At 44.4% G+C, this 18,844-nt stretch overlaps 1 protein-coding gene across 2 annotated transcripts in view; it reads right to left on the minus strand.

The window, feature by feature from the left end:
* Nucleotides 1-18,844, minus strand: part of LOC118398544 (KH domain-containing, RNA-binding, signal transduction-associated protein 2-like) — a 123,076-nt gene that overhangs the window by 37,890 nt on the left and 66,342 nt on the right. For both annotated transcript variants that reach the window (XR_008074966.1, XM_035794006.2), the window contains exon 4: nucleotides 7,998-8,144. Coding sequence is in view for 1 of the 2 variants with exons in the window: in XM_035794006.2 (XP_035649899.1) it covers nucleotides 7,998-8,144 (147 nt within the window). In the remaining variant the exon portion in view is untranslated. The remainder of the gene's footprint in view (nucleotides 1-7,997; nucleotides 8,145-18,844) is intronic.

The following is an 18,844-nucleotide window of genomic DNA, read 5'->3' on the forward strand; positions in this document are numbered from 1 at the left end:
AGTGAGTGTACTAGCGTTTGTCTGTACCTGACTTTTCACAGTCCCTGCTTTTCCATAAGGTGTATTTTTCTCTGTATTTAAATCTGATTCTACTGCTTGCATCAGTTACCTGATGTGGAATAGAGTTCCATGTAGTCATGGCTCTATGTAGTACTGTACGCCTCCCATAGTCTGTTCTGGACTTGGGGACTGTGAAGAGACCTCAGGTGGCATGTCTTGTGGAGTATGCATGGGTGTCCTAGTAGTTCAAACAGACAGCTAGGTGCATTCAGATTGTCAACACTTCATACAAAAACAAGTAGTGATGAAGTCAATCTCTCCTCCACTTTGAACCATGAGAGATTGACATGCAAATCATTCATGTTAGCTCTCTATGTATATGTAAGGGCCAACCAAAGGTTGTCTTGAGTCATCCGCATACATAGACACACTTGCTTTACTCAAAGCCAGTGACATGTCATTAATAAAGATTCAAAACGTAAGGTGCCTAGACAGCTGCCCTTGGGAATTCCTGATTCTTCCTGAATTATGTTGGAGAGGCTTCCATTAAAGCACACGCTCTGTGTTCTGTTAGATAGGTAACTCTTTATCCACAATATAGCAGCAGGTGTAAAGCCATAACAAAGTTTTTCCAGCATCAGACTATGATCGATAATGTCAAAAGTCAGACTGGTCTAACAAAACAGCCCCTACAATCTTTTTATCATACATTTCTCTCAGCCAATCATCAGTAATTTGTTCAAATGTGCTGTGCTTGTTGAATGTCCTTCCCTATAAGCATGCTGAAGTCTGTTTGTTTACTCTAAAATAGCATTGTACCTGGACAAACACAACTTTCTCCAAAAGTTTACTAAGGGCTGGTAACAGGTTGATTTGTCAGCTAGTTCAGCCAGTAAAGGGGGCTTTAATAATCTTAGGTAGCGGAATTACTTTTGCTTCCCTCCAGGCCTGAGGGCACACACTTTCTAGTAGGCTTAACTGCTCGACTGAGGGACCTGAGCCATGACTGGCCTTTCAAAGTATTTCATGGCTACAGATGTGAGTGCTACAGGAGGATAGTCATTTAGACAGGTTACATTTGCACAGGGACTTTGCTGGTCTGCTTGAAACATATAGGCATTACAGACTGGGTCAGGGAGAGGTTGAAAATGTCAGTGAAGCCTCTTGCCAGCTGATCGGCGCCTGCTCTGAGTACGCGTCCTGGTAATCCATCTGGCCCTACGGCCTTGTGATTGTTAACCTGTTTAAAGGCATCGCTCACAAGCACGCCCATTGATTCATAGTATATATAAACAAATGGCCTTAAGAAACGTCTTGGTGTGAAGGAACGTCTAGCATATCTCGTAATTGGAAGTGTGTAGCTTAACCAAAGCGCAACAATCTGATTGGGCTTGTGAAAGTTGGGTGTTGACAGAGGCTTTGAAAAAAAAAAAAAAAAGTCTACAAATAGCTGTAGGGGAGAGTGGGATAGGTTGAGCCAAAGAGGTAAGTTGAGCCCCCCTTGTTCCTAGGAAACCATACACACAATTAATAAATGTACCAAAAATTTAGGAAGAGGTCATAATTTCATGGAGTTTGTGAAGGAAGACACCACATGGAAAAAGTGGTAAATTAGGTCCAAAAAAATTATTTTCACCAAGTCAAATTAATGTATTGTGTTAGAGGTTCATGATGCTTGTATCTAAACCAAAATAGATCATTTTAAGATTGTTCTATACATCAGTTGGGGTCTCTAAAAGCTTCAATATGAAGTCATAAACCTAGCATGAAAGTGCATCCTTGTATCTGTGTGGGTTAATATAGTCAAAATTGAGCCAATGGTTGAGCCAATGGCAAGTTGAGCAAATATAAGTGTTTTCCTCCCAGGTGTAATGCCTGTGATGTAAAAAGTACATCATTGTCATACTTCAGTAAAAGTTAAGACAGATAACTTGTTTTGGTCACTTGATTGTGAACAGTACAGACGTCATGCCATGTAGCAAATGGCTACACTTAAGGACACTGAAAATGATGGGCTAACATCACCCCAATGATGTCAACAATATTCACTCATTCATGCCTTTCCCTTTCCATCAGTGATTCATTTTGCATTTTGTGTATAATGTCCAAAACATATTGACTAGTGACTGGAGGACATCCAGACGTGATCAAAATGGCTGTTTTCCAACAAGTGAATGAAGTAAATGCAATCAAGCCTTTTCCTAAATAATTTGCTCTGCGAAAAGGAAGCAATGCCTTGAATTGCTTCAAATGAAATCACTTGATTGCACCAAGTTTCCCCATAGTCAAAACTTGATGGGCTCAAATTGGATCGCAAAATAAATGCATTCCGAGATGAATAGCTGTAATGGCTAGCCTGATGAGATCATTATGGAGGCCGTTGGGTGGCCAGGCTAGGCTAATTAGCCTCTGAATGAAAACTGAGTGGTGAAATGCTTGTGACTGAACCAGGAGGCAACAACTTGGAGACAAAACACAGTGATTGAGCTTCGGTTGTGAACTATTTCCAGAGAAGATAATGAAACACTGGCAGAAAGAAAGAGAGGTTAAATGTGCCCTTATAATAAGATGACCAAAATACCTGATATACAATATCATCAAAACACTTTTCAGAAGATTTCACATGAATTGTTTCCCTTTTAGATAATAGTGGTGGTAATATTATTGTCTACTGTAAGGGGAGCCAGACATCGCAGTGAAATACATAACTAGAGCGTGCTTACAGTACATTGGGGGATATGTGGGTTGTGGCGTACAGCACCCTCATTGGGTCTGCGTTAGCAAGTGAGAGCCTGTCTACTGTCAGTCTCCTCCCTAACAATGCCTCTGTGGTCCATACTGCTGATGAATGAGATATAGTACAAACACACCTTTATTAAGTATTAATGCTGCACATTGTGCTGCATGAATCACTACTCTTCTGGTACCAAGTGACAGTACGTGATGCAAGTCCCAACTCCTCACATACAATTTGAGCCCATCATAAACGCTGTGTCTCCCGCGTGCTAGCGTAGTAACGACTACCCCGCGGCTTCCCTGTTCCGTCTATTGCTGTTCACTGGACCCTATGATCACTTGGCTACATAGCTGATGCCTGCTAGACTGTTTATTAATCACGGTACTCTATTTTACTTTTTGTTTATCTGTCGGCCCCAACTCAGGCCAGGTGTGTAGTTAACCAACCCTCTCTACCCATTCATAGACATTTTACCTGTTGTTGTTGTCTTAGATGATTAGCTGTTGTTGTCTTACCCGTTGTTGCCTTAGCTAGCTCTCCCAATCAACACCTGTGATTGCTTTTTGCCATATGTCAATATGCCTTGTACACTGTTGATTAGGATAGTTTTGTCTTAGTTTACTGCGGAGCCCCTAGTCCCACTCAACATGCCTCAGATACCTGCTTTGTCCCACCTCCCACATATGTGGTGACCTCACCCAGCATAACTAGCCCGTCCAGAGATGCAACCTCTCCACTGTACCCGCATGTTTTGGGTGTGTACTTAGGGTCATTGGCCTGTTGGAAGGTGAACCTTCGCCCCAGTCTGAGGTCCTAAGAGCTCTGGAGCAGGTTTTCATGAAGGATCTCTCTATATTTGGTAACATGTCCGAATATAAACAATGCAGCTATTCCCTCCGCAAGGCTATTAAACAAGCTAAGCGTCAGTACAGAGACAAAGTGGAATCTCAATTCAATGGCTCAGACACAAGAGGCATGTGGCAGGGTCTACAGTCAATCACGGACTACAAGAAGAAACCCAGCCCAGTCACGGACCAGGATGTCTTGCTCCCAGGCAGACTAAATAACTTTTTTGCCCGCTTTGAGGACAATACAGTGCCACTGACACGGCCTGCAACGAAAACATGCGGTCTCTCCTTCACTGCAGCCGAGGTGAGTAAGACATTTAAACGTGTTAACCCTCGCAAGGCTGCAGGCCCAGACGGCATCCCCAGCCGCGCCCTCAGAGCATGCGCAGACCAGCTGGCCGGTGTGTTTACGGACATATTCAATCAATCCCTATAACAGTCTGCTGTTCCCACATGCTTCAAGAGGGCCACCATTGTTCCTGTTCCCAAGAAAGCTAAGGTAACTGAGCTAAACGACTACCGCCCCGTAGCACTCACTTCCGTCATCATGAAGTGCTTTGAGAGACTAGTCAAGGACCATATCACATCCACCCTACCTGACACCCTAGACCCACTCCAATTTGCTTACCGCCCAAATAGGTCCACAGACGATGCAATCTCAACCACACTGCACACTGCCCTAACCCACCTGGACAAGAGGAATACCTATGTGAGAATGCTGTTCATCGACTACAGCTCGGCATTCAACACCATAGTACCCTCCAAGCTCGTCATCAAGCTCGAGACCCTGGGTCTCGACCCCGCCCTGTGCAACTGGGTACTGGACTTCCTGACGGGCCGCCCCCAGGTGGTGAGGGTAGGCAACAACATCTCCTCCCCGCTGATCCTCAACACGGGGCCCCACAAGGGTGCGTTCTGAGCCCTCTCCTGTACTCCCTGTTCACCCACGACTGCGTGGCCACGCACGCCTCCAACTCAATCATCAAGTTTGCGGACGACACAACAGTGGTAGGCTTGATTACCAACAACGACGAGACGGCCTACAGGGAGGAGGTGAGGGCCCTCGGAGTGTGGTGTCAGGAAAATAACCTCACACTCAACGTCAACAAAACTAAGGAGATGATTGTGGACTTCAGGAAACAGCAGAGGGAACACTCCCCTATCCACATCGATGGAACAGTAGTGGAGAGGGTAGCAAGTTTTAAGTTCCTCGGCATACACATCACAGACAAACTGAATTGGTCCACTCACACTGACAGCGTCGTGAAGAAGGCGCAGCAGCGCCTCTTCAACCTCAGGAGGCTGAAGAAATTTGGCTTGTCACCAAAAGCACTCACAAACTTCTACAGATGCACAATCGAGAGCATCCTGGCGGGCTGTATCACCGCCTGGTACGGCAACTGCTCCGCCCTCAACCGTAAGGCTCTCCAGAGGGTAGTGAGGACTGCACAACGCATCACCGGGGGCAAACTACCTGCCCTCCAGGACACCTACACCACCCGATGTTACAGGAAGGCCATAAAGATCATCAAGGACATCAACCACCCGAACCACTGCCTGTTCACCCCGCTATCATCCAGAAGGCGAGGTCAGTACAGGTGCATCAAAGCTGGGACGGAGAGACTGAAAAACAGCTTCTATCTCAAGGCCATCAGACTGTTAAACAGCCACCACTAACATTGAGTGGCTGCTGCCAACACACTGTCATTGACACTGACCCAACTCCAGCCACTTTAATAATGGGAATTGATGGGAAATGATGTAAATATATCACTAGCCACTTTAAACAATGCTACCTTATATAATGTTACTTACCCTACATTATTCATCTCATATGCATACGTATATACTGTACTCTATATCATCGACTGCATCCTTATGTAATACATGTATCACTAGCCACTTTAACTATGTCACTTTGTTTACTTTGTCTACACACTCATCTCATATGTATATACTGTACTCGATACCATCTACTGTATGCTGCTCTGTACCATCACTCATTCATATATCCTTATGTACATATTCCTTATCCCCTTACACTGTGTATAAGACAGTAGTTTTGGAATTGTTAGTTAGATTACTTGTTGGTTATCACTGCATTGTCGGAACTAGAAGCACAAGCATTTCACTACACTCGCATTAACATCTGCTAACCATGTGTATGTGACAAATACAATTTGATTTGATTTGATTTGATTTATATTTTGCTCCATTCATCTTTGCCTCAATCCTGACTAGTCTCCCAGTCCCTGCCGCTGAAAAACATCCCCACAGCATGATGTTGCCACCACCATCCTTCACCGTAGGGATGGTGCAATGTTTCCTTCAGACCTGACGCTTGGCATTCAGGCCAAAGTATTCATCTTAGTTTCATCAGACCAGAGAATATTTTTTCTCATGATTTAAGAGTCTTTAGGTGCCTTTTGGTAAACTCCAAGTGGGCTGTCATGTGCCTTTTCCTGAGGAGGGGCTTCTGTCTAGCAACTCTACCATAACGGCTTGATTGGTGGAGGGCTACAGAGATGGTTGTCCTTCTGGAAGTTTCTTCCATCTCCACAGAGGAACTCAGGTTCTTGGTCACCTCCATGACCAAGTCCCTTCTCCCCCGATTGCTCAGTTTGGCCGGGCGGCCAGCTCTAGGAAGAGTCTTGGTGGTTCATAACTTCTTCCATTTAAGAATGATGGAGGCCACTGTGTTCTTGGGGAACTTCAATGCTGCAGACATTTTTTGGTACCCTTCCGCAGATCTGTGTCTCGACACAATTCTGTCAATTCCTTCGACCTCATGGCTTGGTTTTTGCTCTGACATGCATTGTCAACTGTAGGACTTTATATAGACAGGTATGTGCCTTTCCAAATCAAGTCCAATCAATTGAATTTACCAACAGGTGGACTCCAATCAATTTGTAGAAACATCTCAAGGATGATCAATGGAAACAGGATGCACCTGAGCTCAATATCGAGTCTCATAACCATGGGTCATAATACTTTTGTAAATCAGGTATTTCTGTTTTTTATTTTTCATACATTTGGAAACATTTCTCAAAACTTGTTTTTGCTTTGTCATTATGTGGTATTGTGTGGAGATTGATGAGGAAGGCTGTAACATGACAAAATGTGGAAAAACTCAAGGGGTCTGAATACTTTCTGAATGCACTGTACCTAATGAATGGTCTTTTCACAAATGTCACCTGCCCCTTTTAGGGAAAACCCTCTGAACCAGATTACACATTGTCTGACTACCATGGCATTTTGTTTGCTTGCAAGGCGAGTTTTGGAAGAAGTCCATTGATTCTAAACTGAGAGATGAATTTAGAGACTAACAGGATCTCATGCTTTGGTAGGCTGTAGTGGGTGGGCATGCCAAGGAAAATGCCAAGCGTTGGATTGGCTACTTTGGTCCTCCTCCATACTTAATTTGAAAGAAAGATAAATACTTCAAACAAAAAATCATCCTCCTCCAACTCAGTTGCATTTAGGTGAAATTATCATCAGGCTCTGGAAATGAGTCTCCATGAAATGAGACAAACGGCATGGCGGGGAAAAACGAATCCCAAAAGTAGAAGTACATTCAAACCTTACCAACGCAATAATACTTGAGGGGTACACACAGGTGTCCTTCTACTTGACATTCTAGTCTGGTGGCGACTATGAACAAAGTGGAGATATTAAATATATATTGTCTGGACTGAGCTGGGGGGTACAATGACCTGATCAGTGCAGCTGCCGAAGCTGAAGCATACCTCTGGCCCTCCAACAAAGCTAAGATTCTGTAATGTAAACCCCAAGGAAAAGAGGGGAAGCACAAGAAATGCCATAAGGAAACTCTCATCCAGCCCTACTACCAGAGGGATTGGCAGACACTGCAAAGATGTATTAATATTTACAGCCTCAGCTGAGCATGCCTACACAGTACGCACATTAATTACCGTTAACTGCTGTAGGCTCAAAGTCGACAGAGCCTTGCAAGTGGCTCCATACTGAACTTGTTAATTGTGGAATAAATTAACTAACTTGTTAGCTAGATGGGAACGGGTGGAGGGAGGTGGGGGGGTGGGGGGGGACAGAACAAAGGGAAGCTCTTTTATGTTGTAATATAAAAAACATTACTATAGCTACCTGCCAGAAAATATAGTAAGTTATGTGAAAAAACGACTTCATTTTCATTGTTGAGATATTTCATTTGGGGTTGTGCCAAAACTTGTCAATGTCCAACATCCAACCTCAGTCTGTCTGGAGCTGTTTTAATCACTTTCTTAGCCCTGTAAACTTTCAATTACATCTGAGAGTGCAAAAAAAGCCCCAGTAGAGGAATCCACAAGAGCAGAAGTGCACAGACCCATCTGAATGTACAACTCACAATTACCCTTGAGGAATTTGAGTAAATGAAATGGTTTAAACAAACTTACTGGAACTAGGAATTTCTTAATCTCCTCCAAGGCATGGCTCATGCGGGAATAGGCCTCTCCAGGTGGAGCGAAGACTTCAATTAAAACATGGAGATCGTTACTCAAATGGGCATACTTGGCCTCTCCACTTTTCCTCAACTCTTCTTCCTGAGGAAAAAAATTGAACAAAAAAATCAGGTCAAATATTATTGTGGGGTCTGAAAGGAGAAAGTGAAAGCGATAATTACAAATAGTACAGTGGGTATGATGGAGATATCAAGTGAAGCATGTGGGGTTTACAAGAATCATTTGTAGCCCACAGCTGCCTGTTGATAAATTCAATCTCATCAGCATGTTTGCATTGACTTCCTCCCTCAAGCATTTGCGAGGTTGGGAGGGAGTTATCCCTGTTGCATGCCAGCCAGCCTATCAGACTGCATCCACCCACTGGGATTTACACCATGAAGCTGTGGCTGAATCATATTGCTGGTTTTGGTTTACATTATAAATAAGATACTACAAATTTGAATGATGTGTGAACCGTATTTGTGGTCTTCATTGACATACAGGGGTTGCATCCTAACTTGGAATGTATGTATTATTGTGTAACCAACTGTGATGTTAATCAATCATTACGCAACAATGCAAACACACCAGGTAGGATTCTGGTTTATGAAGATCTGACCATCAAAAATGTGAGCTAAACCTCCTCACAGTGTGGTTGACAAAGCATTTGGACATTTAGTAGTGTGTTATATTGAATTTGTGAATGACTAAGAGATCCTATCTTCATCAGACAAACTACACTACCTCCCACTCTGAAGGACCAGTCACCGTTCCAAAGTGTCCTGATTGCTGAAGGTCGCCACTACAAACTGTTCTTCAGAAAGCCGGTAATTACTTCAGCCAGCATTACCTTCTTATGTTGATTACCTTGGGCTCTGGCACACATTCAAAGACTGGAGGTGCTTTGATGTGGGAATTCTCCCTGATGCTTGATCAGTGGTGTGGTGCACTCCCTCATCAAATAAGTATCATCAAATGTATTCTTGAAACCCATAGCTACCCTAAAGGGAGGCAACCTAATGGTGTCGGTCTAAACATTCGCAAATTGCCAGAGTTTTTTAAGGATACATTTGTCTTCAAAATAATCCCGAGTGGCACAGCAGCTTGAGGCATCACTACAGACCCGGGTTCGATCCCAGGCTGTGTCGTGACTGAGAGTCCCATATGGCGGCGCACAATAGTTCCGAGTTAGGGGAGGGTTTGGCCAGGGGGGCTTTACTTGGCTCACTCACCGCTCTCTTACGACTCCTTGTGGTGGGCTGGGTGCCTGTAAGGTGACTTCGGTGGTCAATTGAATAGTGTTACCACTAACACATTGGTGTGGCTGGCTTCTGGGTTAAGCTGGCGGGTGTTTAAGGAGCGCGGTTTGGCGGGTCATGTTTCAAGGCAAGGCACATGTTTCAAGGCAAGGCACACATCAAAATATGTTAATGAGCCAGAGATTCTTTCCAAACCCAGTTCCAAACCCAAACCACAGCACCCCCCCATGACGTGCGGCTCCAGCCGCACATCGACACCGGTCTCAGGGACGACCCGGAGGGCGAGGCGCAGGGTGATCTGGACGAAGACGGTGGAACTCCTGCAGCATAGATGGGTCCAACACGTCCTCGACCAGAACCCAGCACCTCTCCTCCGGACCGTACCCCTCCCACTCCACGAGATACTGAAGGCCCCTTGCCCGGCACCTCGAATCCAGTATGGATCGAACAGAGTACACCCCCCGATGTCCAGAGGGGGCGGAGGAACCTCTCACACCTCAGGCTCCTGGAGCGTCTGAGGAGAGACTCATGGAATGAGGGGTTAATATGGTAATCGGGTGGAAGCTGTAACCTATAACAAACCTTGTTCACTCCCCTCAGGACTTTAAATGGCCCCACAAACCGCGGACCCAGCTTCCGGCAGGGCAGGCGGAGGGGCAGGTTTCAGGTTGAGAGCCAGACCCGGTTCCCCTGTGCGAACACCGGGGTCTCACTGCGGTGGTGATCTGCATTAACCTTCTGGCTTGTCATGGCCTGCTGAAGGTGGACACGGACGGCTTCCTATGTCTCCTCCGCGAGCCTGAACCAGTCCTCCACCGCGGAACCTTGGTTTGACCCTGATGCCATGGTGCCAGAACCGGCTGGTACCCCAGTACGCACTGGAAGGGAGAGATGTTAGTGGAGGAGTGGCGGAGCGAGTTCTGTGCCATCTCGGCCCAGGGCACGAACTCCTCCCACTCCCTTGGCCGGTCCTGGCAATAGGACCGTACAAACCGACCCATCCTGGTTCACATAAACCCTCACATCCTTAGCCAAGGTAGGCCACCAGTACCTCCCGCTCAAACAGCGCACTGTCCGACCGATCCCAGGATGACCAGAGGAGGGTGACGTGTGGGCCCAATAAATCAACCGGTCACGGACAGCAGACGGGACGTACAGACGCCCAGTGGGACACTGGACAGGAGCGGGCTCTGCACGTAACGCCTGCTCAATGTTCGTGTCTAGCTCCCACACTACTGGTGCCACCAGGCAAGAGGCAGGGAGTATGGGAGTGGGATCCATGGGCCGTTCCTCTGTGTCATACAGCCGGGACAATGCGTCTGCCTTCGCGTTCTGGGAGCCTGGTCTGGTAAACACAAAACGGGTGAAAAACATGGCCCACCTTGCCTGGCGGGGGTTCAGTCTCCTCGCTGCCCGGATGTACACCAGATTGCGGTGGTCAGTCCAGATGAGAAAAGGGTGTCTAGCCCCCTCAAGCCAATGTCTCCACACCTTCAAAGCCTTGACGAACCCCAACAACTCCCGGTACCCCACGTCATAGTTTCGCTCAGCCGGGCTGAGCTTTTTCGAGAAGAAGGCACAGGGGCGGAGTTTTGGTGGCATACCCGAGCGCTAAGAGAGCACAGCTCCTATCCCAGCCTCGGACGCGTCCACCTCCACTATGAATGCCGGATGGGCCAGCACGGGAGCCGAGGTAAACAGAGCCCTCAGGTGACTAAAAGCCCTGTCCGCCTCAGCTGTCCACTGCAAGCGCACCAGGCCCCCCTTCAGCAGTGAGGTAATTGGAGCCACTACCTGACCAAAATAGTAGTTGGCAAACCCCTAAGAACCACTGCACCTCCTTTACCGTGGTGGGAGTCTGCCAATTTCGCACGGCTGCAATGCGGTCACTCTCCATCTCCACCCTTGAGGTGGAAATACCCTAGGAAGGAGATGGACTGTTGGAAGAACAGGCATTTCTCAGCCTTGACGTACAGGTCATGCTCCAACAGGCGACCAAGCACTCTGTGCATCAGGAACACATGCTCGGCGCGTGTAGCGGAGTATATCAAAATGTCATCAATATACAGTGGGGGGAAAAGTATTTAGTCAGCCACCAATTGTGCAATTTCTCCCACTTAAAAAGATGAGAGGCCTGTAATTTTCATCATAGGTACACTTCAACTATGACAGACAAAATGAGAAAAAAAATCCAGGAAATCACATTGTAGGATTTTTCATGAATATATTTGCAAATGATCTGATTCAGACCCCGGTAGCCAATACACGGGCACAGACCTCCCTCCTTCTTCACAAAAAAGAAACTTGAGGAGGCAGGTGAAGTAAAGGACCGAATGTACCCCTGACGCAGGGATTCGGAGACATATGTTTCCATACCCTCCATCTCCACCTGTGAGAGGGAATACACGTGACTCCTGGGAAGTGTAGAGTCTACCAGGAGATCTATCGCACAATCGCCCCGTCGATGAGGTGGTAATTGAGTCGCCTTCTTTTTGGAGAAGGCAAGAGCCAAATCGGCATATTCAGGGGAATGCGCACGGTGGAGACCTGGTCTGGACTCTCCACCGTAGTAGCACCAACGGAAACCCTTAAACACCTACCTGAGCCCTCTCGTGACCACCCTGTGAGAGCCCTCTGTGGCCAAGAAACAGTGGGGTTATGACAAGCTAACCAGGGTAGGCCTAGCATCACGGGAAATGCAGGAGAGTCAATAAGGAAGCGACTAATTCTCTCCGTATGACCCCCCTGCGTCACTATGCCCAGAGGAACGGCGGCCCCCCTAATCAACCCTGATCCTAATGGTAGACTTTCTAAGGCGTGAACGGGGAAAGGCACATCCACGGGAACGATGGGGATCCCTAAACTATGGGCTAAAGCTCTATCAAAAAAAATCCCAGCCGCGTCTGAATCGAAGAGCGCCTTATGCTGGGAATGCGGGGAAAAATCAGGGAAAATGAAAGACACAAACATATGTGCAACAGAGGGCTTTGGGTGAGAATGGTGCCGGCTCACCTGGGGTGATGCCAGAGCACCCTGCCTGCTGCCTTGATACCTAGAGTGGCCAGGTATAGCTCCAGCTGAAGCAGGAACCCCCGGCAGCCTGCAGCCTCTCCGTCGTACTCCTGGGGCAGGTAGAGACGAATCCCACTGGAACCAGGTGGAAAAGGGGCGCTCAGAGAAGACCCCGGTTGTGCTGGTGGAGGCGCTGGAAGAACTCCCTGTCTCTCCCAGTGGTCCATAGTCCGGACAACGCGGTCCATGGCGGTGCCACGATGGTGAATCATTGCTGCGTGCTCCCGGACGCGCTCCTCCACCCGTATAACCGGGGCACCTGCTCCTGCTGACTCCATAGTTGGGTCGGTGATTCTGTAAGGGTGCTTGCTGGTGGCAGGGAAGTCGGCGCAGGAGAACGAACTTGGTATAAACGAAGCAGTTTAATAAGTGCTCAAAAACTCAGAAAACCAAAATATACAAAATAAAACAAGTGGGTACAAAACCCGTCGCACACCAGAACATAACTTGCACAATGCTTACAAACAAACAATCACCGACAAGGACAATGAGGGGGAACAGAGGGTTAAATACACAACATGTAATGAATGGGATTGAAACCCGGTGTGATACAAGACAAGACAAAACCAAAAGGAAAATGAAAAGAAGATCAGCGATGGCTAGAAGGTCTGAATGCCGCCCGAACAAAGAGAGGGACCAACTTCGGGGGAAGTCGTGACATGTGTCTGAAGATTTTGTTCCCTTTTATGCCAATCTGAATAGCAAAATGCTCTGTTGTTTTAAAAGCTGGGCTTGTCTTGCAACATGAATGTAATTTCTTTATTTTTGTATTAGTTCAATATGAGTACAGCAGGTCGTGAGTGCAGCAGAAGTTGAAGATAGTTGAAGGCAATATGAATAGGTCTCATAGATAGATAATGGCACAAACAAATATGACTGTATGAAATGGATGATTGGTAATCTGATATGCAACATTACAGGAATGTTGCATATCACATTTTATAAATGCTAATTAATAACACTGGTCTACTATCTAGTTAAAGTAATTATTAGAACAGATTAAAGACACCACTTATTCATTACAATTACACACTGATTACAAAATAATCAACTTCCACAAGTTAGTAACAAATAATTAATAATCGATAGGTAGGTTATTAGCTGGATTTATGCTACTGTAGAAGAGTGTCATAGCACTGGTATGACAGGTCTGTTAAAAAGTACACTGACAATAAACGTTAAGGAAAACACAGAGTCAAAGTATATCTGAGAACTGTTCAAATCATATTGCATTTGGAAGTTCTCCTCTGACAGCCAGGGACTTTATTGATCACAAAAAGACACAGGTCTCTGGCGTGTTTCTGAGGAATACGGAGAAATACAATGATGCTGCCTGCTGTACTGTACTGTATAGAAACACATATCAAAGGAGTGAAAACCACTTCACCCTGACACTTTTACTTAGTTTAATAGAATCTTATGACCCAGTTTCAGCAGAAGTTAGTCAAGTGCCACATGCCAAATATCCCTTTATTTCAGGATTCCCAACAGCCACTGAGGTTGTTCTCATTAATATGACAGAACATCGTGTGACTACTTGTATGTAGGACTAGTTATGAAACCCTGGAATCACTGCCCTACACAATACTCAATAGCTTCAGTAGAGTTGAAATGCATTCAAATCTGAAAACCGTTGCTTATCTTGGGAAACAAGAAAATAAAATGCATAAACCAGAATGATCAACTAAACAATTATTTGATATCGTAATAAGATTATTTGCATTTGTTCCTTCTTTAAAGAAAATGGCTGTCCATCCCAATGAAAGTATTCACACCACTTTACTTTTTGTGGGATTAAAACTGATTTAATTGTCATTACATTTGTAAAAAAAAACAATACTAAAATAAAACACTAGATAAGTATTCAATACATGTTTGAATCGCCTTTGGCAGAGAATACAGCTATGAGTCTTTCTGGGTAAATCTTATTTGTTTATTTATTTCTAAATTTCATGGTATCCAATTGGTAGTTACAGTCCTGTCTCATCGCTGCAACTCCTGTACGGACTCGGGAGAGGTGACGGTCAAGAGCCGTGCATCCTCCGAAACACAACCCAACCAAGCCAGCAGCTTCAATAAAGAGTACCTGCAAAAGGGTTTTCTGATGATCAATTAGGCTTTTAAAATTATAAACTTGGATTTGTAATGAACATGATGGGAGACAGAGAGCTGGTTTCAAGCACATGGCACAGCAGGTGTTTATTGCAAAGGACTACTGGAGGAGGTATGTAGCTGGGTCCAGGGGCAGGCAGAAGGTCATGCACAGGGGGTCCAAAAGGGCAACAGTACAGGCAGCGAAAAGGCTAGTAAAGTAGTCCGGGAGATCAGGCAATGGGTAGATAACAGGAGATAACAGGAAATCCGATATGCAGGGAATAGGCAAAAGGTGTCTTTAGTGAGGCAGGCAAAGACTATCATACACGGGAGGAGTAAATCACGGGAAACCCAGCGCTCAGACAGACGTGTCACAAAACAAACAATACTTCACAGTGAAGGGGTGCAAAGAACTGAACTAAATAGTGTGGGATAATGACGTACAGGTGTGTGAACAGGTGATTAGAATTCAGATGATTGGGATCTGGAGAGTAAGCTGCGTTCAGGGGATCTAAAGTGTTTGAGGGTGTGAGTTGGAAGCAGGCGTTACAGGATTAGCTAACACAATGTGCCATTGGAACACAGGAGTGATGGTTGCTGATAATGGGCCTCTATATGCCTATTTAGATATTCCATAAAGATCAGCCATTTCCAGCTACAATAGTCAATTACAACATTAACAATGTCTGCACTGTATTTCTGGTCAATTTGATGTTATTCTAATGGCCAAAAACCGTGCCATTTCTAACTGAACCCAAACCTTTGAACGGTTGTGTACATGATTTACCTTCAGAGGTGCATGTATCACACCAGTTGCCATGATACATTTTTTGTTGTTGTTGTGCACTCTACTCAAACAATAGCATGGCACATTTTCACTGTAATAGCTACTACTGTAAAGTGGACAGTACAGTTAGATGAACAATACTTGTTGTTTTCTGCCCATATAAAGCATGTCTATGTCCTGGAAAGTTTGCTGTTACTTACAACGTCATTCTAGTCACATTAGCACATGTTAGCAACAACCGTCCCCGTATAGGGACACTGATCCTGTTGTTTTTAACATTAGTCATCTAAAAATATATATTTTAAGGAATATGTTTTAATATATTTTTCCATGTTGTATTTGTATGTTTAGCGCACACTGTATCATTTAAAAGTATGCATTTAGGTGTCTGTAATGGAATAAATGTGGCAAAAACTAATCTAGGCATTTATGTCCCCACTAAGACAAAAAAAATACTTTTGTCCTTGAAAAATGTAATTTAAATACTGTAGAATTCCATTAATCCCTATGGAGGACTGCTCCTACTGGGGAGTGCCAATATGGCCGAGCGATGGCTTCAAAGCCTCTCAATAGCCAATTCATAGCATCAACAATCCAGGGTTTGTATGCATCATTGGTCCCACCACTATAAACATTCCTTAAACACTAAATGGGAGAGAGGAGTTTACTGGAAAGTATGACATGGAGGAAAAGTAGTAAGACTTCATACATACATATACACATATACACATGTGGGCTGACAGCTGACCTCTAAATATCTATGCTACACGCATCCAATGCATAGCAAATGAGTCAGCCTCGGAGAGTAGCGTTTGAAAATGCTTCCCTAAGACTTAAAGCATCAATTATGCAGCTTGTGTGGAATGAAAAATTGCTTTCATTGCAGAATATTCCTCGAAAATCAAACAAGACACCCTAGAATCCCCTGCCTTGTAGTCATCATTATTATTAGCATAAAGTCTAAAAAGCTGTTTGTGAGACTGCCCGTAGGTTATGATACAGTAGGCTACAGTAGAAAGGGCATGACATGTTTTTATTCCCTCCCTGTAGAATAAGCATAGGAATGTCTCATGTTACCAGAGAAGTACTAGAAATAGAGCTAGATACTGAAGAGACATACAGTATCACAGCAGTAAGTGGTATTTACCCCCAGAGAAAAAAACAAGAGAGCAGAAGATATCATCATTATGTACTGTATCTGCAGGGTATTGCAGATCTACAATGAATCAATCAAAGCAGTGTGCTCACGTCTCTACTTGAGCACTGTTAGATTTACTTTGAATGAGATTGTTGTGTAACATTCAAGAAAGATATTGAAGTTCCTATTTTCAAGTTTTCTGTATCCATTTGAAAATCATTGCTCACTCAGGATACATATTCAGCCGACATAACAACACAGTGGTATCTGTTGAAATCAAAAGAATTTCATGACATTACTCAAACAAGGGTCAGTTGGATTGTCTGAAATCCCCAAGATAAGTGCGGCAGGTAGCCTATCGGTTAGAGCGTTGGGCCAGTAACCGAAAGTTTGAATCCATCAAGCCGACTAGGGGAAAAATCTGCTGATTTGCCCTTGAGCAAGGCACTTAACCCTAATTGCTCCAGGGTCAATGTCAATCATGGTTGATCCCTGGCTGTGAACCCACACTCCGAGGGTGTCTCAGGGGAAATGGAATATTCAGAAAAAATATATATATTTTACACCACACATTTGTACATTTGTGAAACAGGACAAATATAAGCATCACCTATTTGACCTTTTGAGATAATTATTTATGCAAATATATGCATGCTCAAATATTCAACCTGAGAATCAGTACACAAAAATATGCATGTACCACCTGCATAATCAAATTAGATATGAAATACAAATGTCTGTGAAGTTCTGTTGCGGAGCTGAACTGCTCTAAGAAGCTAGCAAAACCAACATGTTTATACACACGGACTGAGGAGGGTGGAGATGTTATGCCTTGATGTCTTAAGGATGTTTTTCACAATCTACTCTTGGCACGTCATCAACGCAGATGGGATTCAGGAGAGATGTCAAACTGTGCAGTAGGAAGGCAAGAAGCATCATCTCCTTCGAATACATAAATCAGTGTTCAAATCGAGGCTAAAGAATAGTAAACATTGTGCATGTTGACTTTTTAGGGTGACCTACAGCATGGCAAGTGTTCCTGAGCCCTGCCACGAAAAAACACCAGAACAAGTGTGTTGATTTGATTGTAGTCAATACAATGGATCAAGTCCAATATAATATTCAGGTTATTCATACACCATCTTATTGTTACAGTTGAGGTGAAAAATAATGATGTCGCAAGGATGTTTACTTTGCAATATGAGCATATGAGCTTTTCGCAATCCCATTCACCCATTTATATTCATGCTCATTTCATATAAAGTCAATTGTAAATGTGTCTGCAATTTATTGCAATGTTGTGCTCATAAAGAAGGGACATTTGATTTGGTTCCACAAAGAGCAAATAATTTTTATTCTAAGGCATCCTCATTGCCTTGCTACACTGTCAATTGTTCACCACTGAAAATAGTCATTGGAGGTGTATTGTTTGTAGGTATGTTTACTGTGTATATCCATAGTAATACAGTAAGGTTGTCTACACAAGATGTAAGAAAAGGTGAAATGTAACAAATATAGAAGACAACTTCATGAGATGCTTGTACTGTATGTCACAAATAATGGACAATCTAAACGATGGCTGAAAAAGCAACCTCTCATAAAATGCATTGACTATTGCAAATTCTCTAAATACCAAATGTATAAAGGGAACAACATTCACTAAATGTAGAACATTTTAGAGGTTCAATACTGGGTAGAAAGAAACTATTGCCCAATCTGACCTCATAAAACCCTAACGATGCTGGTACTAAGACTGTACTCAACGAGCTGTATATGGCCATAAGCAAACAAGAAAATGCTCATCCAAAGGCGGCGCTCCTAGTGTCCGGGGACTTCAAAACTTTAAATCAGTTTTACCTCATTTCTACCATACGCAACCTGAGGAGGAAAAAACTCTACACCACCTTTCCTCCACACACAGAGACGTGTACAAAGATCTCCCTTGCCCTCGATTTTTTAAAATCTGACCATAATTCTATCCTCCTGATTCCTGCTTACATGCAAAAACTAAAGCAGGAAGTACCAGTGACTCGCTCAATATGGAAGTGGTCAGATGACGCAGATGCTAAGCTACAGGACTATTTTGCTAGCACAGACTGGAATATGTTCCGGGATTCATCCAATGGCACTGAGGAGTATACCACATCAGTCACTGAATTCATCAGTAAGGAAATCCCAATATCCCTCCGACAAACCATCAAACAGGCAAAGCATCAATACAGGATTAAGATTGAATCCTACTACACCGGCTCTGACACTCGTCGGATGTGGCAGGGCTTGCAAACTATTACAGACTACAAAGGGAAGCCCAGCCGCGAGCTACCCATTTACATGAGCCTACCAGATGAGATAAATTACTTCTATGAGCGCTTTGAGGCAAGCAACACTGAAGCATACATGAGACCACCAGCTGTTGCGGACAACTGTGTGATCACATTCTCTATAGCCGATG

Source organism: Oncorhynchus keta, chromosome 2 (genome assembly GCF_023373465.1).
Source record: "Oncorhynchus keta strain PuntledgeMale-10-30-2019 chromosome 2, Oket_V2, whole genome shotgun sequence".
NCBI classification, from domain to species: Eukaryota; Metazoa; Chordata; class Actinopteri; order Salmoniformes; family Salmonidae; genus Oncorhynchus; species Oncorhynchus keta.